Genomic DNA, 23,873 nt, shown 5'->3' with positions numbered 1-23,873 from the left:
GTCTGTAAACTCTGATTAATTTTTCCTCACATGTTGTCAGTTGTAATTGTTGAATGTCAGGATTCAGCATTGTCACTTTCAGTGTCTGTGTCAAAACTGCTGGCATCAAATACATTATCCAAATGCTACACAATTTCTGAATCAGATGGACCAGTCATTAATAATTGTACTTTCTTTTTTAATTTAATCCCCAATGTTTTATTCTACAGAAGGTATTAGACATTTCTATTACTTTATTAAAGCAGGTATATACATCTTAAGAACAACAGAATATTGTTGAAACTATGAATGGATAGAATGAAACAGTACTGGCTGTGAAACAAACTTTCACATAATTTTCTGTCATGAAATTTTAAAAGGAAAATTGCTAATAATATATATTATTTATTAGTCATCCATTGATCATCGGGTAATGATAACAGTTGTCTTCATGTTACACTGAAAACAAGTAGCTCAAAGATAGAAAATGTAATGATGAGGATAGGGCAGGTGATTGACTGTGCCTTCACTGGAGGATCCGTCCCAGCATTCACTTGAAATATTTAGGAAAACCTTAATTGGGATGGCGAACTAGATCAAACTCTAATCTTCTGAATATTAGCACTGCCTAAATAGGTAGATCCCCATTGTACAATGTTCTCTTGTTCATAAACAATTTGCACGAGATAACTTTAGAAAAAAAAAATTTTTGCACTGTTTTTTTTTTTTTGCATCTCTATACACGTATCACTACACACACTACGCTACTGACACCTGCTGGTGACTCCAGTATCATGAACATTTTGTCATAGCCTTTGCACTCTCTTCAGTTTGTTCAGAAAACTGACTCCAGGACCATAAACATGCTACTATGCACCATGCACATCACCATGTCCTCCCCTCTGTCTGCAATACTGAGTCAATATCCCTCCATGATGAGCATGATGTTGAGCTGAAGAGAATTATTTTCTTGTAAAAAATATTACATATGATGATCTACTGTAATGTGACAGGATGTTGCAGTTGTCCTCTTTTGTCTTTAGCTCGCCCCTACTCTGAGTTTTCTAAGTAAGCTTTAATTGTGTAGTCTGCATTACTTATCAAGTACGATCTAACTGCATTTTTATGTAGACACACTTTTGTAATATTTTTCATCTCCTTGGGAAATTTATTATACAATTTTATTTCCTCATAGAAAATACTGTTTTCAATTTTTATTTGTTTCGCATGGTAAATGCAAGTTCCAAACTGTCTCTGATTCCATGATTATGTACAGAATATTAGGGAAATATTAATGTTTTCCATGGTAGGTGCAACAAATTGGTAGATATGCTTATTGGGTGCAGCTAGGATATCCAGTTTTTTAAACTGTTCTTTACTGTGAGCTTTACTAATAATCTTTTATTTTTCTTATGGCCCTTTTCTGCAGTTTAAAGATCATGTCCAAGTTTTGTTCCTTTGGTGCTCTGAAAAGAATCTGATAGCTAGGAACTGAGTTAATGTAGAAGTAGTATGTCACCACAAGACAAAGTGATGATAAAAGCATAAGAGCATAACAAGCTGATTACATTCCTTCTTCTAGTATCATCGTGTGTTCATTGCATGTTACTTGGCAATGAATATTCATTCCTAAAAACTGTTGTGTATATCACAGTGCCTATAGCTTTACTATTGATGTATAATGTGTGTTGTTTTCTCCCTTTGTGCTGAAGTTCATACTGTTTGTTTTCAACATGATCAGTGTTAATTTGTTACATACTGTCCAATTGCAAAAGTCCTTGAGGGTTTCATTTGCTTTCTCTTATAAGAGTTCTAGTGTTTTGTCAGTGACTGATTGATGTTGCTGTCACCAGCAAAAAGAACATTTTGTCCGTGTCTTATATTGTCTGGAAAGCCATTTAAATATATTAAGAACATGTTTGTATCCATATAGTGTCCTTAGGGATACCTAGGTTTATATGTTTCATGTCTGAAAGTAGTTTTAATAAAAATTTATCGTCAACAGATAACCAACTGTTTGCTATTCCTCTTACACATAGCATTTCCAGCTTGTTTAGTAGTATTTTATGGTGAACAGTGTCCAAAGCACTGGGCAAGTCTCAGAATATGTATGTAACACAGTCGGCCTTATCAAGGGCTTCAAGTAACATTTGTGTAACCTCTGTAATGGCTGATATTGTACTTCTCCCATTTTGGAAACCAATCTGTGCCTTGTTCAAAAGATTGTGTTTATTCATCTAACTGACTAGTTTATCTTTCATGACTGACTCAGCTATTTTTTAGACTGCATACAGTGTGAAACTGGCCAGTAGTGTTAAATACTCTTCACATTACTATTCTTCAGTAAGGACACAATTTCTGCAGGCTTTATTGTGTTTGTATATGGGGCTTGTATGCTGTCTATGCATGTATTCAGAAAGGAGACTGTAACTTCATCTATGCTCACCTGTGTCTTTTAATTTCTGTATTGTCTGCCTGACATCAAACTCTGACATGGAAAAAAACATCATTGAACTTACTGTGTAAGTCATTGTGTGTGCTACATGTGTTTAAGGAAGATTTTGTTGCACCTTCTCCGCAATACCATAGACATGTCATTTATTGAGTTTGCTTATTCCAGAGTATAAGAGTCTGAGCGGACTTTCTAATACCCACAGGTAGGGCTATCCATTATCCATAGCTGCTGCTCTTGAAGTGGCTACTTTTGGAAGTGTATCCTCAAAAATTATTTGAAGAATTTACATAATTTGGAGAACTTAGCACTGACATTGTTCTCTATGTATACTTCAATCCTGGTTTGACTTTCCAATGCCCTAAAAGCAGTATGTATATTTTACATTCCAGTAAGGAAGTACAGTTTTGTGGGTTTTAACAAGCCCGTCTTTTGCTTTATTATCTGACAATAAAGATCAGTGAGGTCAAGATCTTTTGTAAATACTGTAACATTTTCCCTGTTGATGATATAGGGTCTAGGACTTATGCTGAATATTTTGGTACCAAATGTGTTCAGAATATATATTATTGTTAATTTCACCCGTAACATCTTTGGTAATATTCATGTCTCTGCATATTATTGTGTTAGTTTGGGGGCTGAGACTCTTTCTTGCACTTAAGTTAATTTGTTGAAGAAAATGTCCACATTATCATTAGGTGAGCAGTATGTGCATGGAATGATTACCTTATGGATGTGTAGCTTTGCTAGTTCAATGGTTGCCAATTCAAAGTATCTTTCTACATTAAATGTGATCACATCTCCTTTAGGTTTAAAAATGTATGCCACATCTTGATATAAATACGTTTTCTCCCACCCTTTATGATAATTCTGTAGTAACAACTTTTGCATTCATGTGACACTAGTACTACATGCTTCATCTCATTGTCTAACAATGGAAAATCCAGGATGGAATAATGACAATATTATGAAAAAGATAGATTGCTACTCACTGTATAATGGAGATGAGTCACAGACAGGCACACACCAGTGTTCTGTAATGCATAACACTATGCTGATCAAGGACTGTAATTCAGTTTCAAGCTGGTGTACGTTATTTTTGATAGAATGTATATCTAGATAAAGAATAGCTAATTCTGAGAAAATGTCCATGGTGTATGTCATGATTTCGTTTTCTCTATGTGAACATGTTGTACATTTTCTCTTTTGTATACACCTTGATGAAATCTCTAAGTAGGTCAACTCACTTGCAAGGGAAGCCTGTTATGATTTTTCTTAAAAAATGCCTAGTTCCCTTATCCCTGACAAAAGGTATTTGACCATGTGTGGCCTATACCCACCTGCTATAGTCTTATTCTCAATATCATTGTCCTATTCTTCCCAATCCTGTTGAGGTTTGGACCATGCTTAGTGTAACAGCATCTCTCAATAGTTAGAGATGCTGCTCCTCTATCAGTCTGTTCCTATTACATAATTTGAAGCTTTAAGAAAGCTCCCCAATATTCTCCCCTCTATGTGGTGCCCTGTTGAAACCATTTGCTACAGCCCTTACAATGAATACCATTACTAACTTCCCTACTTCAGCTTCCTCTGTTTTCTGTTCTTGGTGAAATAAATAAATTGTTATAACAAATAAAAATAAAAATATGTAAAACTAAATGAATAGTTTGTGATGTATTATGTTTAGTCCATTCCATAAGTACGCAACCTCACAAGAATGTGTTAAGTTTGCCACTAGTGCGAGTTCAGTAATGTCAGTTGTATGTACGTAAATGAAACATTAGAGCAAAGCTGCGCATAACAGCAATTCAAGAGAATGTGAGACATCCTCTAAAAACATAACACAGATTTCAAATCTTCATTTTTGTGACACGAAAAAAAAAAAAAAAAAAAAAAAAAAACACTGTTGTGGATATTCACAGCAAAAGTGCATGTAAAATACATGCAGATGTGCACACTTTGTTAAGACTGTGAGTTCAGTATGTAAACAAATGTGAGACCTAGATTTCATTTATTGGAGATTCAGTGTACAAGTAAACCTTCAATAGAAAAAAAAAATATTAAATATAATAAAGTATTACAACGACGAAAGAAGATAAAGAAAAATATCTAAAATATGGTCAGAAAACATAGCTCGATGAACACTAATATATTTTGTCACTCAGCAGGCATCTTGCCAAAGTACTGTTTTAGAAGGATAAAAAGCTACATAAACAATTCATACTGCACCTTTATGATGACATACTCATCTGATTGGAATCCACTTATTTTATAGAGGTGTGTCCACAAGAAGGTGTGGTGTTGCATGATGACAAGGTGTAGTGTACCACATGACACTCGAACCAATAGTGCCATTCTGCCACGTCTTTAGGGTGTGCATAGAAGATTTAGCATGTCTGGATCAAGAGGCACGGGACAGAGGTGGAGTGCACAGTGCCGATTCCGCATAGTGGTCTTCATCTCTCTCTGCACAGATGCCTCACACAGCTGCCTTGTAACATGCACAACACTATTGCTGTTCCAAGTAAAACATGTGGTTACTCTGAAAATGATGAATAGTTGGACTGATAGTTCTGCAGAGTGGAGTGTGTGGAATGAGATACAACTGACATTCACACAAACTACTGTGCATCTTATAAAGTAACATGGTTTGAATGGATGCACCATATGAGACATAAGGTGTGGCTAGAGCTCCATTCGTATCTTAATCAGCTACTAATGGCAAATAAGTCTTCCACAGTACTCACAGCATATTATTCCTGTACTGAGGTTCTTTTGTTACAAGTGGTCATTTGGTTTATATTTGACAGCCCCAGAATCCTGTGCCTGCAGAGAGGTGTTTGTTTGCCATTTGCAACCTATTTTTTAAAATAAAGAACAATTGACACTAGATGCCATCAGAACATCATGGAATGGAAGGCAATGTCAATGCCAAATGTGTTCTCACTAGTTGGATGTCAACATGACATCACAGAGTACTGAGTACTAAGTGGTGAAAGAAAGGTTATGAGAGACTGTTATTCTAGTAAAACCGAGCGAGGTGGCGCAGTGGTTAACACACTGGACTCGCATTCGGGAGGACGACGGTTCAATCCCGTCTCCACCCATCCTGATTTAGGTTTTCCGTGATTTCCCTAAATCGTTTCAGGCAAATGCCGGGATGGTTCCTTTGAAAGGGCACGGCCAATTTCCTTCCCAATCCTTCCCTAACCCGAGCTTGCGCTCCGTCTCTAATGACCTCGTTGTCGACGGGACGTTAAACACTAACCACCACCACCACCATATTCTAGTAAAACTCAGATTATAGTAGCAGCATTAAGGAACTAGTATCATTAGCAGAGTTTATCAATGACAAAAGCAAATTCATAATAGACATACTTGACTGCTTGATGATGCTCATAAAGAAAATTCTCCACAATGTTGAAAACTGAATGAATAAGAACAGTATTTCCCAAACAAAACACACATGAAACAATATTTAGAATTCAGCTTGTAGTGTCTTTTTTATCATTTGTGTATTGTTTTCTTCCTAAGAGACAAAGAAAGTAAATAAATATGTGTTTTATCTTGAACAATGCTAACACTTTCCATGTTGAAACCATTTTTATTAATTAATGTTTTCTGTCTGTTTACATTCTTACTCATGCACAGTGTAGGCTTTTTCTTTGTCTAGATATTGCAAGACCTAAATAATTTTTTGTTTTCAGATAATTGGCCTGTCTTGTGGGAGAACAATTTTAGGAAAATGTTACGTCATGCAATCATCTTAGTCTGTCATGAAAACAAAGCAAACAATAAAATAAAGATTAAAAACACACAAAAGCATTAAATCTGTCATTATTAAACAAGCCAACACAGTGAGAAGGTTAATGCCCCCTATTAGCAAGTATCACTGCCATAGCCCTTGTTAGTGTCAGAGTCAAAACATTATACCCAAAAATCCATTCTGTGCTGTTGATGGGGGCACCAGTAACTTGAGCAATGTTCATGTGCAGATAAGATGTACATGTAGCTCTCTGAGTCCTTTGTTCTGTATTATACAGGTTTCCAAATCATTGTGCTTATTTAAAGTAGTCACAGAAGGAAGTTCTACTGTTAACATCTATGACAAGAAAAATAATTGAAAATTCAAAAGATGGTGCTAGAAAATAAAAAATGGAAGAAGTTCATCTGTAAAGATATTTTAAAATGTGCTCAAAATATTTTACAGCAGAATGTTTTGATAGGAAGAAGTGTGTGTGTGTGTGTGTGTGTGTGTGTGTGTGTGTGTGTGTGTGTGTGTGTGTGTTGTAGGGAGATAAATAAATAATGAAAATTGATAAATACAATGTGTATGCGTAAGTCTCTAATTTATGCTTGTCACAGCACCATATTTTATATGTTTTCGCATTGGTGTACTAAGCCATTTTGCAACGCCACCAAAATGTAATTTATTAAAATAGAGAAAATCCAATGAAGCGAAGTACAAAATCCAAAATGTTGTGATGGCTGTTCTTTCCTTTGGCATTTATAACTCATGTATAAAATTGAATAACGACGTGATATGTGACACATGTCTCAGAGAAATAGAATTTGTTTGTATTTATCTCTGCAAAGCTTTAAGCAAAGTTCATTACGTTATCCAGCACAAAACATTAAGATGTCTTTTACATATTTATAAAAATGCACTGTGTTTTTGAGGGGGAGCTGTCTGTACTAGTGATGTAGTGTAAATCTTCTGCACATTTACAGGAAAATCTTATGTCGTACGAGAGTTGCATGACTTAGAAGACAATGTCTGCTGTTAATATAAAAATACTACTGTATTCATCTGAATACTCACTTTTCTGCTCTGTGAGTGAGCCCTCTCATGTGCCAGTGACCGGTTGTAAGTTTGATCTGTGGGCAGGTGGTGGTGGCGGGTGGTGGACTGGACTATGAGACGGCAGCCAGCTTTTCGGTGTGGCTGGAGGCACGTGATAACGACTCTCCGCCGCTGCGGTCAGTGGTGCGGCTGGATGTGACGGTGCGGGATGCCAACGACAATGCACCTGTGCTGGAGCGCGCCGTCTACAATGCCGAAGTGCCTGAGGAGCGGCCGCCACCTGTGCTGGTTTGTCGTGTGCACGCCGACGATGCTGACACCGATGTCAATGGAGAGGTGAGCTGGAAAGCACTCGGTGAAGAGGAAACTGGTCAGTGGTGAAATATGCACAGGAGTGGGGGCACCAAATTCTCACTTTGTCTGACAGTGATAGAATAGGTGTCTGGACAAGCCCTCAGAGTCTTAAAAAGTTGTGTCTCACGGGGAGAAATAATCGGTGGGGACAGAGGAGTGCACTTTTTCCTGGCAGAATTTGATGTAATAATATTGGGGTGGGCCAGCAAGAGCCATTTGAAAATGGGAAGCTCTGTTGAAGAGTCCGTTTTAGAGTCCAGAATGACAAGTTGCAGTGGGTTGTGACTTCCTGGTATAGTCTTCACCTCCACTTGGAATTGCTTTAGAGAGGTGAATGAAGTGTCATTTCACCCTCGTCGCTGCTGCTGTTCCTCTTGTAAGTGGCCCAGGGTTGACTGTTATCTGTAGTGTCTGTGTACCTGTTCCACTGCAACACGCTCAACCCGTTTGATTGGTTATAACAACAACTTGCAATTTATGTTTACAGGGCTGGGGAGAAGTCATATGTTGAAGTCATGCAGCATCTGAAGCTCTAGTAAGAATTGCTCGCTTGTTGAAAGGGGGGGGGGGGGTGTGGACATAATTGTTCCACTGTCCATTCAGTAGTCATTCACAGTGAGAATCCAATATGTTGTTAAGCAGGCATTCAGAGATGGATCACATTCAGTGTTGGGAACGATTGCTCTCATCCCTGGGTAACTTACTATGCTGGAGGCTTCCGTCGCCTGGTCTGAAAACAAATACATGTAATACAGAATGTGTTCGACATTTGTAAAAACGTCTTTTTTAACTTGTGACACGAACACAGACATTGCCCTTTTTCATAGACAAAAACATTGTCAGTGGATTCACATTAATGTTTTTGTAGGAAGCATTATTAATCACAAATGTTGTATTTGGAAGGTATTTTTGGGATTACACTGGTGAGAGCATATTGCATGAAAGGTGAAGTTTCTGGCTGAAGTATTTGTTGCACGGTTTTAATCTCTTCGGAATTTTTGCAATGGTGTGAAGAACACTGCAGAGTGAGAGATCTGCTCCCTGCACTGAATTATTTTCATCATGAGTATTTTCCGAAAGTTTGTAGAAGGTAATATCATTATGATACAACATGTTCCAAATTTAAAAATAGACACTGGGTTTGGCATGAACACATTATTATAACCAATAAGCAGGTTTCTCCTGGAAAGCTGTGAATGTGAAGCTTTGTTTGTATAATTATTCCAACCGTGATATGTACAGATGCACATGTCTTTAATAGTACATAGTAGATCTCTCATTATTCAAGTATTTCTGAGTGACTCTTAAATACTTCTTTTCCCAGATCACTTCTTTTTCCATTAATAATTTCCATTCATATGTTTTTTTCTCCATCTATATCCTAAATCTGGAACAATCTTTCATAGGAAGCAGTAGTTGGCCAAAAGATTTATCTTATCTTTTAAAACTGGAAGCCATGCTCTCTCACTGTTGGAAGTTTGCCATTTGTTTGGATTATTTCAATATTATACTTGTTGAACAGTCCACCTTCCTTTTTGAACCCCTGGTCCTCAATTATAATGCATTTGCAGCTACCCATACAGACACATGTAGCATCAGCTGCCAATGAAAACATAAAAACTTTTGAAATTAATAGACTTTCATTTTTCACAAGTTTGTAGATATTGTACTCGGTCTCATGGGCCATACTGTACACAGGCTTCCTACCACCAACATTCTTTATCACTGGAGTACTCATAATTCCCTCAACATATTTTGGGTAGTGAGGAGTTTGTGGCACAACTTGACCAGAAGAAGGGATCGGTTGGTAGGACATGTTCTGAGGCATCAAGGGATCACCAATTTAGTATTGGAGGGCAGTGTGGAGGGTAAAAATCGTAGGGGGAGACCAAGAGATGAATACACTAAGCAGATTCAGAAGGATGTAGGTTGCAGTAGGTACTGGGAGATGAAGAAGCTTGCACAGGATAGAGTAGCATGGAGAGCTGCATCAAACCAGTCTCAGGACTGAAGACCACAACAACAACAACAACAACAACAACAACAACATTTTGGGTAGTGTCAAACAGGATATATGCCCTAGTCCTGAACCAGCTCCTTGCACTACCTAGTGAAGTCTTCATTGAGTACAGTGTGTGGTGGCGTCATAGCTTACACTGTAACTTGATAACTGTGAACACATTCATGTGACAGTTTATGACTGACTACCATGTTTGTACTTTCTGTGAAAGCGGCATTCAAGGGGTCGGGATTCTCTTAAAACTGCAGGTCAGACATTTCAGATAGAGGCCTGTGTACAGCCGACTGGTTATCTCTTTGGTGGAAATGAAACTTACTTTTTTGAATAAGTTTTAAGCTGTACAAGCATCTATTTTGAGAAGTGTTTATCCAGTTTTACAATATAGTTTAGGTTTCTTATATACCTGCCTTCTTCAAGTGTATCATATACAGCGTAGCAGGCTTTGGTAGATTGTATAAATTGACATCACGTTTTATTGCCGTAACATGTTTACCAGGCATGTAGTGCATGTTAGCTTGTGTGAAAACTTTTTTCATCTTTATCAACTACAGTGTTCCTTGGTTTCATTAATATGCTGTGAGAAATGAGTGATGAAGTGCAACTCACCAACATTTGCATTTTGCCGTTACTGCTTTCATACAGCAATGGTACATATTTGACATAATTGCAGATGACTGTCAACTTGATGCCAATGTTGACTGACATGTTAAACATCATTTTGGACCACTAGAGGACTGATCTTTGGCCATATGGTCTCTGTGGGTGCAGTAATAAAAGAGTTTGATCTGCAGCCACAAAAAGGATGTGTTTCCATGTACTAAAATATAAAAAATATCTTTGGAATGTGATTAGTGTATTGCAATTAAATAATTTTAGGAAGGATGTATCTTATTATTTTATTGTGTGTAATTATCTTACTATGTATGATTTTTTTATTAAAACAACTTTTGGATGAAGAATTAGTTCTTCATGTGGTCAACCAGCTACAATGGAAACTCTCCGTCTAGCATCATGAAGAAGTTCAGTGATTTAAAGCTCGTCACAGGTTTGCAAGCTGCAGAGGCAGAGGCCGACATTTATGTGACATTTTGTTAAATATATACCATTGCTGTATGGAAGCAGTAACAGCAAAGCACAAAGATTGTCAAGAGACCACTTTTCAAAGAAATGCTGTGCTGCCATTGTTGCATATTTCTTGTAAGAAGGTGTACGGTAACTGATACGTTCTTCCCCTCGCCACTCACAGATGAGAGAGCAACCGATGACATTTAAAAGTAAGAAAATGCATTCACTGACATTCCTCAGGTGTCGTACCGGCTGCGGCCGACGGAGTCGTCGGCACTCTTCTCGGTGGACGCAGTGACCGGAGAGGTGTGGACGCGGGCACGGCTGGACCGGGAGCAAGCAGGATCGCACCGGCTGCTCGTGGAGGCAGTGGACGGTGGGTCACCCGTACTGTCGGGCACTGCCACGGTGCTGGTCGCCGTGCGTGACGAGAATGACAACCCGCCTCGCTTCACGCGCCTCTTCAGCGTCAACGTCACCGAGAACGCCGAACTGGGATCCTTCGTCATTCGCGTCACCTCTTCCGACCGGGACGTGGGTGAAAACGCTAACGCTTCCTACAGCTTTGCCGACAACCCGGGCGAGCGGTTTGCCATCGACCCGGTGACCGGCAACGTCACAGTGGCAGGGCTGCTGGACCGCGAGGCACAGGACGAGTACCTGCTCAAGGTGATGCCTCTTCTGCTCCGTGCCCCGTGTGTCTCTTCCAGTTTGTCAGTCTTTATGAGATCCACGCAATAAATTTAAATTTCCTTACCGTAGGGTCTCCCTCTAGAGCAAGTACTACTCCTTCCCGAGCTCCAAATCGTCACTGCAGTTCCCGATATCTAGGGCAGCTGCATCAAATGTAGCAGGTCGAGAGAGGAGAGGAGAAGAGACGGTCGAATTTGCCCCCTCGACAAGCGAGGGTAGGGAAATCTCTGTATAGCAGAGACAGTGCCACAGTCAGATGCGTAGGGGCCAGTAAATGTGCAGCACGTCTGGGGAACATAATACTCGCATACCGATGTTGCCTTTTGCTACGGATACGGACATTCGCATCACCGTTAGCATTGCCGCCACTACTGCTGCTGCCAATGCCATCCTCGTCAATGCAAAGATGACTGAACTGCCTGCAGAGTACTTGTTCTTATTTGATTGGTGACGTGCAAGCAGCTAGGTGTACGGGTGCACGGTATGCTGTCACCCTCCACCACTGAACTACACACATACATATCCAGCGAGCACACCCCTGCAGACCACATACCGCATCCACAAACTGCCTCCATTAATTTTTGTTTTGTGGTAGGTTCCTGCAGGTGTCTTCAATGACCAGGGCTGCCAGGTCCTTCTCCAGGTCATCCCATGGGGCATATGGTGTTTGGTTTTCTCTCAGGTGTCTTCTTCACCTGCCTTTCTTTTCACAACTGAACAACCACCCCCAAAGTTATTTTAACTAGCTACAATGAGGCACTTCTCCATTGAACTTTTTGTCCTGTTCGCATGCAGTGCTAGTGCTCATCTAATCTCTGCAATTTTTTGTCATCATTTGCCTGTTCTGATTGGCTAATGATGTGTCTGCTCATGTGTAGGCTTAAGGTCTCCTGCTGGCCCTCAGTATCGTGATTTTCGTTGAGTGCATTCTGTGGCTTGAGGTTTAGTTAAAACTGCCAATAGATGCCAGTTGCGAAGTACTACGGACACCTGGCTGAAAATGACTTATAAGTTCGCGGCACCCTCCATCAGTAATGCTGGAATTCAGTATTAGCCTTGATGACAGCTTCCACTCTCACAGGCATACAATCAATCAGGTGCTGGAAGGTTTCGTGGGGAATGGCAGCCCATTCTTCGTGGAGTGCTGAACTGAGGAGAGGTATCGAATAGTGCCACGCAAACCGACTGGGGGTGCAAGCCTCCCCATGAAAAACACGACTATACCGTAACACCACTGCCTCCGAATTTTACTGTTAGCGCTTCACGTGCTGGTGGATGATGTTCACCAGGCATTCGCCATACCTACACCCTGCCATCGGATCGCTACATTGTGTAGCGTGATTCCTCACTCCACACAACATTTTTCCACTTTTCAATCGTCCAATGTTTATGCTCCTTACACCAAGCGAGACGTCGTTAGGCATTTACTGGCATGATGTGTGGCTTATGAGAAGCCACTCGACCATGAAATCTAAGTTTACTCACCTCCTGCCTAACTGTTGTAGTACTTGCAGTGGATGACTGCTGAGGTCGCTGATATGGAGTACCTGGCAGTGAGTGGCAGCACAAGGCACATAGTATGAAAAACTTATGTTTTTGGGGGTGTCTGGATACTTTTGATCACATACTGTGTGCACATGATGCAGACACTAAATTAAGTTAGCAACTTTACATAACAATTGAGCAATGGAGAGCAACATTATTACTGGTATGCTTGTGCTCTGGGTCAACTTGGTAGTGAATAGAATGTAAAAGAACCATTTTGCCAATGGAATTTAAAGTTTCATATGGGTGGGTTTGGTTATTTAGGCAGTAAAACAATCTTATCTGTTTGTCACAGAACTACAATTGCACAAAAACTGCCTAAAGTTTATGAAAACTTTCATATCTTTTCAGTGTCATATGATTCAACTTTGAGATGCTAAAATTTTTGTTTACATTCCAAACAAAGGATTCAGACCAAATGCCAGTCTGTTTTGATATGGTGACCAGCACTGCAGTAAATAATGTAGGGAAACATAGTGAGCAAATATGTACATGTGATGCAGAAAACTTTGCTGCACAATGATGTTGAGCATTACGGCTGATGGACAAAAAAGCTTCGTGGCCAATTTTGTTGTAAGAGCTTGTGACATTACACTGCAGTAACTTGTAATGGTATTAATTTCAACCCACAAAATACGTGTACATTTCATTTTGAAATTGACAGTTTATGATCTTAGGTGTAAAATCTCGACTATAGGCCATGCTGTGATTTTTTGAGCAAAAATTTACAAAAAAAATTGCCGTCTATATTTGCGAAAATAAGATATGTTCAGAGGGAGGCAACTAAGACAGGCAACACAACATATATCAGAATAATAAAATAACATTTAAGGCTGCTGAATTATTACACCAATTTTTTTTTCCGAGTGTAACTATGTACTTATACCTCTGTTGTCAAAAAGAGCATTGGAAGAGAATTTTGATGACATAACATTTCACTCTCAAATATTAACAAAGTAACAGTGCAGCAAACAGCAGTTCCGCCATCAGGAGAAGAGGTCCCTCAAATGTCCGCCCTGTGGTTCAGGTGTTTGTTATTATGACTGTCATATTGAGTGTTCAAAATGTTGATCTAGAGCATTAATACATACTATAATGCAATTCCAAACAGACAGAGTATTAGTTGTTGATTTTAATCCAGACTTTTTCAGCACAGGTCAGTGTTTTATTGTCTTGTGGAACCACGGGTGTTTCCTTGTGGACCTATTGTTTTTATTTTCTCCAAAGTCTGGAGTTGTTAAGTTTGGTGAACTTGTAGGCTAATTTATGTTTGTCAAACAACTATTCTAACGACTCCCAAACGTTTCATTGAGAAGGTCTATAAAAATCTCTGCCAAATACACAGGCAGTTCGTGGAGTGGCTTATGTCCAGCAGGATGTCTTGCAAAATTGTGGCAGCATATCGGTTGGGAACCGTAGACCCTTGTGGCTATTTAGAGTCCTTTCAATAAAACAGGGACCAATGATGAGATACATCAATAGCCCATACCACATGTTGATGTAGCAAATGCTTATTCATCAGTAATGTGAATTTTCAACTGAGCTGTATTGCATATTGTCTAGATTGTCTTTCACACTGTTTGTAATCAGTGCTTCATCCATAAATAAAATCTTACATAGAAATAGAAATGAGCATATGGCATCGTTGGCCAGGAGGCCCCTATTCGGGGAAGTTCGGCTGCCAAGTGCAACTCTTATTACATTCGACACCACATTGCACAACTTGTGTGCCTGTGATGAGGATGAAATGATGATTAGGACAACACAACACCCAGTCCACTAATGGAGAAAAATCTCCCACCCGACAGGGAATCAAACCCTGGCCCACTTGCATGGCAGGCAAGCATGGTACCACCCAGCTAAGCAGACGGACTCTTGCATAGAAACAACACATGACTGTGCAGCTTTCCTGGACACCATTCAAATAAGTGTAATTGGTTTCGAAAGTCTTTGTCATGAAGCTCTTGAAAGTGTCAGCTCTCCAGCCTCATCACTTGGAACTTGCTTTCAGTTATTGTCAGCTCACATGTGTCCAAAGGGTGCATAGTAAGTGAACTGATCTGCACATTACCTAATTTCAACGTCAGAAAATATCCTCATATTCCACTGAGCATCAGCATTGGGAAAAGCCAGGCAGCATTACCGAAAGAAAGATGGGAATTTATTTGAATGATAACAGCAAATATTTATTTGTTTATTATTTATAAAAAACAATTAATAAATATACATAATTAATTATTTATATTCTAGACATGTTACATCCTCTTTGAAGGCTCTTTCCAATCCACAGAAAAAAGTTTGTAATTCCAGTTGGAAAAAAAAGAATTATGCAGGAGATATAAACACTAAAAATGACTTGCTTATCAAAAACTGCACCTTGATTTATTTCTTTTTTCCTTTCAAGGTATATTTGGTGTTGTGTATCTTAACTTCATCACTGTATATTGTACAATATATTTTGAAGTCTTGCAGTTCTTACAGTGTTTTTAAGCAGGTACATAGTTCACAGTGAAGCAGATGTTTTGACATATCTGATTGAACAGCCACAGACCATGTGGTCCTCATACGACAGTAAAGTCTCATTTTCAACAACATGGTTACAAAATTATATCTACGTTTTTGCTTAGTTTACTATCTCCAGCTTGATAATAGCTACACAATAATAGGATAATGTTTTATCTTTTGCCTTCAAGAAATGTGTGTCACTTCATATTCCACAAGGCTACAGTTCAGTTCACACCATACATTATACAGTTCCTACATAAGTTTGTTGACTTTTACTTCATCTGTGCTGTGAACAAAATCTCAAGTTTTGTATTCAATTTATATTCATTCATTCTCATATTTTTCCTCTTTTCCTAAGTTTTTTCTCCTTCTTTTTATAGTTCTGTGTCAAGGGATTATAAACAGTTCTGCACTGAAAAAAAGCAACTGGTGAGCAGCCATATCACCTATAAGAACCTGTCACAACATTGGGCGGAAACTGCCTCCCAGTACACATATCACTGCTCCCTCTGCAGTGGAAAAAAAAATATCATCTACACAACTAGATACTTACTGCAGATATTCTGCTGAATGGAAACACACTGTAAAATTAGCCCATTTGTGGAATATGCTCTGGAAGAAAATATCGTTGAAACCTGTATTGTGTCAAAATATGTTTAGCAACCACAAACACAAGACATATGTTGCTCCCACCCCAACATATGTCGTCTGACCTCAGCCCAGTCTCGGCTGGCACCAATTGGGACATGTCCCGGCTTCGACCTGCCTCAACCAGATACTAGCAGCAACTGTATGACCAGGGATCGGGGTGAGATTCCTGTGGTTTTGGTGTGTTTATGAACTTGGACCACAGTGTCTCACTGTTGTCATCATCACAAAAGGAAATGCTATATATTGTTTGATACCTGTCTGTAACCCAACTGCTCATGAGTATACATATCAGGGGTAGACTGCATCACTATATGACACATTCAGTTTTACTTTTTTGCTTAACTCCCCCAGTTTGTAACTTGGACCCTGGATTTTACCAAAGAGTAAAATTTGTAATTGAATGAGGTACCACAGTGGTAAGATACTGGACTCATGACTGTAAAGATGGCAGTTCAAATCCATATCCGACCGGTCCGATTGATGAGGGTGTGCTGCAAAGTAGTGGCTCCAAATTTTTGATTGTGTCCTCAATATCGGTTGAGGTGTTACATATCACGTGTATTCCACGGTCAACTTTCCTGCTTAGCTGATGCAAATTGCAACTCTCTGCTGCTAGAAGGCTCTGAATTGTAGTGTGTAATGTGGCAGAACATAATGTAACTATGTTGGTGCACGAGAAAGTTCCTAGACATGTGAAAGCACAAATTCAAAGAGTTTGTTCACACATGGCGAATCCTCTCTTACAGAATGACAATACCGCACCACACATGAGCACCCAACATCTGCAACAATCCAGCACCTTCCAATCACTGTCATCGATTATCCACGATAGAGTCCCTACTTGGCCCCATCTGATTTTTATCTGTTCCCAAGATTTAAAGAACACCCTCAAGGACTTTAGTTTGACAGTGATGAAATGGTAAAAGCAGAAGCCAGGTTGTGGTTCCATCAACAAAGTCAAACATCCTACAGTGACGAAATCAACCAACTGCTCTCTCTTTTGGAGAATGCGGGTGATTATGTTGAGGAATAAATATGTGGACTGGAAAAATAAAGATGTAGAATGTTAATAAACTTTGTTGTATTTCAAAAGCTTTGTGAATTTTCACATAAAAAACCTGGAGGCGCTACTTTTCAGCTCACCCTCCAGAACTGTGCATTCTTTCCCGAAAGGAGTAAAGGTAAATATCGAGGTTGTTCCTTCAAATGGAACACAGTTAATTTCCTTTCCTATCCTTCCCTGATTGCAGAATGTGCTTGTAACTTACTGCTTCATTTTATCTCAAAAACATAATTTAAATCTGTGCATTATTTGAAAATAAAATAATTTATTTTTCACTTTCACATTTCACATGAATTTAAATTACAAATATTAATTTTTACAATCCAGTTTTGAGCAACTTTGTTACCTTGGTTTCTCCTCCTACGTACAGTTTCTAATGTCATTAAATATTAACGAAAGGCTGGTGTTGACAATTTGATGTTCAGAATTAGACTCAAGTATTGCAATTTAATTATAATTTAATATAACTCAATTAAATTATAATTTAGTAATTTTACTAAATAAATAGGGTTCTCAAATTATCTTGTGTGTATGTGGATGGAAATCATCAATTTTTTTAACAAAACTGTCTATTTATGTTCATCACTAGACTTAATTACAAGGGTAATTTAATAACACTATTAATCCCCACGTAACCTATAGTTAAGTTTCAGGTTGTTTCTCACCTAGTTTCACAAAATATGTTAATCAAGATGACAAAATTTTCCTTTATGAATTATAAAAGACATTACCTTCAATGAAAACTCATTGTAATTATGTAACTTATTTATAAATTTATAAATTTTTGACTGATTTCATCAAAAACACAACTTGATGAAACACTTTCCTACTGATTACCATTTTAATTAATGTCTGTTAAATCGAAATTTAAACATTGGAAACTCCAGGTAGAAATATCAACAACATAGGAAAATGGTAGATTGCTACTGACAGTAAAGAAGACTCATTAAGTTGTAGACAGGCACAATTAGAAGACATTTACATAAAGCTTTCTGCCACAGCCTTCATCAGCAAAAGAGAAATACACACAAGCAAGCAAGCAGCTCAGGCCAGAACTGCCAGAGTTGGCGGTCATGTGTGCATGGGGTGTGCTTGCTTGTGAGCATGAATGGTGTGCATTTCTCTTTTGCTGATGAAGGTTGTGGATGAAAGTTTTGTGTAAATGTCTTTTAATTGCGCCTGTCGTCAACTTAATGTAAGAAGCAAGCTATTTTTTCCTACATTGTTAAATTGAAATATAAGTGTTTCTTGAAAAGACTTTTCATGTAGCTATTGCTGTAAGTCTATTGAACAGTAATATGATTGTTTTTACACAATTAAATGGCCAGTTGGGACTATCACATCACAAGCTGTACCTGTAATGACCTCCCTCCATGGCTTTCGCACGCAGGTGGCGGCAGTAGACGGGTCGTGGCGTGCTGAGACACCACTCACCGTCACAGTCCAGGACCAGAATGACAACGCACCTGAGTTCGAGCACTCCTACTACAGCTTCAGTGTACCAGAGACGATGACTGGGAGCAGCACTCAGGGCGACATCGGGAGTGAAGTGGGAGCGTCGGGGCAGGGGCAGCAGCAGCAGCAGCGGCGGCAGTCGGAGGCAGTATTCGTGGGGCGTGTGGTGGCCACAGACCGTGACAAGCAGGGCCCCAACTCTGTTATCTCGTACGCGCTCCAGCAGCCCTCCGATTTATTCACCGTCGATCCGGCAAGTGGCGACATCTTCTCCAAGCGGCGGCTGCGCTACAAGCACAGTGCCTCAATGGACCGCTCACCCGAGAACCAGTACTCCTTCACTGTCACTGCCACCGACAATGGCAAGCCACCCATGTCCTCGGAGTGCCTCGTCACAGTAGACGTTGTCGATGCCAATAACAATTCGCCTGAGTTTGAGACAGATACCTACTTCTCGCCTGTGCCAGAGAAGGCTTCTGTGGGTCTGCGAATCATTAAGGTGAGTACTATACTTCTTGCACATTTGAAATGTGGCCCTTTTGTGATCAGTGAAAGTCAGTCAGTTTCATGCTGTTACGGAATGTTTACACCCGTGGCCAGCATTAGCTATGTAACAATTTCATGCTCCGTAACACTACGAATTCACTTCTTTTATAAGCTGTAAGCTGACTGCCGTGGCAGAAGGATGCAGGGCTCATCGCAACAGCCGATGGCTGTTAGCCAATTGCAAGTGTTTGCTCCTGGTATCCTCCTCCACATAAGAGACACCGTAAAGTGTGTGATTAACAGACTGGTGTTTGTAATAGCTACAACACAGAGAGAGAGACACTTGCAACTCAAATGAACAGTAAGCCACAAATTATGTACATGACAATACACAAATCATAAGAATTACAGAACTGTGCTGAATGTGAAGATTACACCATGACACTTTCAGAAAACAGTAGTCACTATTTTTCCTGCAGTTGGTCCATCTGTTAGTGAGTAGTCTTGGATGGTAAATGTTAGAAGAAGTACACAGCTGCCAATGTCATTAATATTGAGTAACTAATATTCTTCAGCAAAGGGTTGAGTTCAGTATTGACAACTGTGATTTAGGCTCTGTGGGAAAATCTTTGTAAAATTGAGCATGTAACAATTACTAGGGAATCTGCTAAGAGTTTGGAACACAATCGTACCTGTTTAATTGAGGTCTGAGAATGATGTAAAGTACATTAGTGGGACTGATACTCAAACATATCTAATGAGTGAGCTGCTATTTGTACAATACAACACAGTCTGGATAAAGTGTTCTGTCAAACATGTTAGTGCAGAATTTTAGGAATCACTTTATAGGATTGTGTGAAAAATGTGTTGCCCCTCATTTTTCAGTCACATACTTAAACTGTAAATGTGTCTGAATTTTTCCAGTAAGAGAATACTGGTACCACTATTTTGCAGTATGACCAGAGTACTGTTCTCCAATACATGTCATTTTTATGTTCCCGTTATCCTTTTTTATGGCATATCTTTCCAACAGACAGAGCTGCTGAAAACGCATTGACACAGTTGAAGCACTAACATTAAAAGTAAAAAACAACAGCCAAGGTGAACATCAACATACATTTGGACTTTTTTAGCAAAACATAAGAATCCTGTAAATCAATAAACATTAGCTTCTTGTATCTCTACAGTAAATAGATGACTCGAAAGGTATTCCTATAGAAGTGTTATCCATAATGGAACACCATTTAATATTGTTGTGGTACTGCAGCACATTATTTGGAAGACACAGAAATTAAGCAGATGCACATTGAGGGATACATGTGTGTATTACATTACTGTAGACAATGTAAGGAGGGGGTACGTGGGTATGGTGATAGTTGCCCATAAGTAACTTCATATTATTGAATTGGTGTTCAGATAAGCTTAGTTAATATACTTATTTTGTAATGACAGAAGTTTCAGTTTAGTGTTTTTCCGGCTGTAGCAATATTAGCTTGTCTGTACCTAGGAGATAATGTGTATTGTAGTGAGGAAAGACATCTAAAGGACATAGTCCAGCAGAGCTAAATTTTAGTTTTATGAAGAAATTAAAATATGTCACTCCAATCTTCAAAAAAATATCAGAAACATATATTCTGACAAATTATTATATTGATTCTTTAGTGGCTGTTAACTAAACTGACCTCTTGTTTCTGTGGCAGTAAATTTTTCCATCCATGATATTCATTAATCAATACTTTAGGTGAAAAAAACTGCATTTACAAATCATATGAACGTACACTCTTGTAAATAAAGTGATATTTGTGAATAATTTTTATTTTCTCTCGTAACTAAATTGTGTTAAACTATTTAAACATATATGTCACATTTATAATATATAAAGTAAATGATGCTAAATAATTCGTATTTGCAAAGATTTTTGTAAAAAAGCTAAAAGCTATTTTCGGTGACTACTTTCACTGACTGTCTTACGCAATGAGGAATCCATTTTCTTTGTTGCAAATGCTTCAACAAAGACTGGAAGAAATTTCAAGGCTTTGTTTTTTAAGCATGAAGATGAAATGTGATGGCATGTCTTCCTGGTCCCGCAACGCACCAGAATTGAATACAATTGAGCTATTTGAAATTCATATCTGGAATAGTTTCTTTGCAAGAAATGGCACAAAATCTCATTCCTAGCTATTCAGAATTTGTGTACATACATATCCAGGAGCATTTTGGGTTGTACAGTTTGCCAGAGGTGGCCATACAGTTTAGACATTCCCATCCCATAATATAAATGAATAAATAAAAATATTTTTAACATTGGTACTAAAAGATTGTGCATTCTTATGATTTATTATCTATAACACAGTACCTCATTCCAGCAATGAAACAGTAATGCTAAAATATGAATTTAAAAAATCCGTTTCAATACATATTTTTATAGCAAGATGTGATTGTCCAGGTTTTTTGCAATTAACTTGACACTTACATCTCTAACTTGGTTATTTGATAAATCTGCTAGGCAAAAACGTACAGTCTGTCTGTCAGTTGGTCTCCATGAAATAGATGGCCTATAATAACTGCCACATATTCATTTACATTTTTATAACAGTAAGATCCTAACATTACATTATTCCAAAAGTCATTCCAATTAACTTTACTACTTTACATATGTTTTACATTGTTGATTGCACTGCACGTTGTTTAGTATTTTCTTGCACATTGAATAACTCCATGTTCATTCATTAAATAGTACTTTTACCACTGAAAATTTGTCCTTTTTGCATGTGTCATTATTTTGATTTACTTTTATTTTTCTTGACTAGTATTTGGCTTGAATCTCTGCCCATATTTATTCAGTAATTATGAAAATTATAAAAACTTGTTTTTCATAAATAATGATCATCTCGGAAATATCTGGCAACTGCTGAAACTGATTTCTTAAATCACATTTAACTCTCATTTGAAAATCAACTCTTTGAGGACGAGCCATTTAGAAGAATTTCAAGCCCAGAAGATTACATTTGTGTGATGTATCTTAAAGTGTAACATGCACAAAAGAGATCAACATTATATGTGAACGCTTGAATTCCCTTAGAGCTTCTTAATCTATAGGCAGTGGAGAGTGGGCGTGGTAATTATGATGATAAATAATCACTTGCACTCTTGTCACTTACTACGAATACTTTTATTCTTGCATAGAGCGCCTACTACAGAGAACTGATCTGGTAAAGATACAGTTGTTCTCGCTGCCGAAGGGTAGCGATATTATTGCGGGGTGAACCAGTGGATCTCCGTCCCCACAAATCTTAGAGACCAACATTATACATGAAAACTTCGCTTTTCTTGTGGCAACACTGTGTATATTAATTTAAACCATTAACTTTTCCTATTTGTGTGTTCGTTCCACTTAACAGCGATGTTCCTATTGGCTGACTACATCACATGTCCTACGCTCTGAATGTCCGCTGTCATCGGGTGGCGAGATCACTTGATGTGAGCTGTGACTGGTATACTAAAGAGCATCACAATCTCGATTTCAATGCTTTGGAAAATAACATGCGTTGTTTGGTGGAATTCGCATTTATACTTTCGTAATGCAAAAATGTGCAGTGTACATGTTGCTACACATCAAAGATCTTTCCAAAAAGTGTTTTTTCTCCCCTCCTGAGTTTCATTTTTTATAGTGCCGAGAAATTCTATGCCAGTGTGTTAAACCGTAGCCATTCAAAGGATTTATTACTTTTACAGTTCCGAGGGAAAGTATACTTTTACTTAACACAGAAAAAGTGTATTTTCAACCAGGTGAAAATTTATTTTTAACGGGGAAAGCTGTGAATTTTTTTATTTCCCCTTACCCGCATATGCACCCTAAAAACATCTGAGGTTACTATTGGAATATTGTGTGCCAGGTTATTAATGTACAATATGAACAACAGGGGTCCCATCACACATCCCTGGGGCACTCGGGAAGGCACTTGTGCTTCTGTTGATGATTCCTCATCCGAGATAACTTGCAGCACCCTCTCTACCAAGCCTACCTCAATATCAGTTTTGTTTGGTATCCCATCTATACTTTTGGTAATAATTGTTGGTGTAGTAGTGAGTCAAATGTTTTTGGGATGTCAAGAAATGCTGCGTCCATGCACTTAACTCGATCCGTGGCTTTCGTGTGTGAAAAGTCCAAGCTGGGTTTCGCATGATCAATATTTTCTGAATCTGTGCTAGTGGGTGTGGAGATCGTGCTGTTTGAGATACCTCATTATAATCCGAGGTAATATATTCCCTACCAATTTATGACTTAAGTCAGTCACATTGCACACTGTATTAAGATGATGTTAATATTTTTTCAACAACTGTAAATTAGGATAATGGTGATGGGGGTAGCCTGTGGGTCCTCCTGTGGAATGTTTGACAAACGGCAGGTGTGACACGTTTTCAGGTGACGGCACACGATGACCTAGATGTGGGTGTGAACGCTGAGGTGGAGTACGTGAAGACAGGTGCGGGCAACGGCTCTCAGTTCTTCCAGGTGGCACGTGACACAGGCTGGATCTCTGTGGCACGAGCCCCAGGCAGTGCCGGTGTGACATACTTGCTGGGGGTGCGGGCACGCGATCGTGGCGTCCCGCCACGACACGCTGATGTCACTGTCACCCTGGTGGTCACCCCAGACAACCACCACAGCCCTGTCTTCAACACGCTTAGCTACCAGGTAAAGGTCTGACAGATGTTCTTAAATGTTCGAGAATAGTGTATAACAGTTCCAAATTCAGTATGTGGCTGTTCAGATCTGTTGTAGTGAATAAATTACATG

The 23,873-nt window shown here is 38.9% G+C and overlaps 1 protein-coding gene across 1 annotated transcript in view; it reads left to right on the top strand.

Moving 5' to 3' along the window:
• LOC126195803 (cadherin-related tumor suppressor-like) overlaps positions 1-23,873 on the top strand; it is a gene marked incomplete at its 5' end in the record, with an annotated part of 496,439 nt that overhangs the window by 314,431 nt on the left and 158,135 nt on the right. The window contains 4 exons of the mRNA XM_049934438.1: positions 7,320-7,571; positions 10,915-11,343; positions 18,522-19,085; positions 23,499-23,771. Of these exons, the coding sequence (XP_049790395.1) occupies positions 7,320-7,571; positions 10,915-11,343; positions 18,522-19,085; positions 23,499-23,771 (1,518 nt within the window). The remainder of the gene's footprint in view (positions 1-7,319; positions 7,572-10,914; positions 11,344-18,521; positions 19,086-23,498; positions 23,772-23,873) is intronic.

This window comes from Schistocerca nitens, chromosome 7 (genome assembly GCF_023898315.1).
Source record: "Schistocerca nitens isolate TAMUIC-IGC-003100 chromosome 7, iqSchNite1.1, whole genome shotgun sequence".
NCBI lineage: Eukaryota > Metazoa > Arthropoda > Insecta > Orthoptera > Acrididae > Schistocerca > Schistocerca nitens.
Note: the sequence above shows the minus strand (reverse complement) of the source record. Positions and strands in the feature narration are given on the sequence as shown.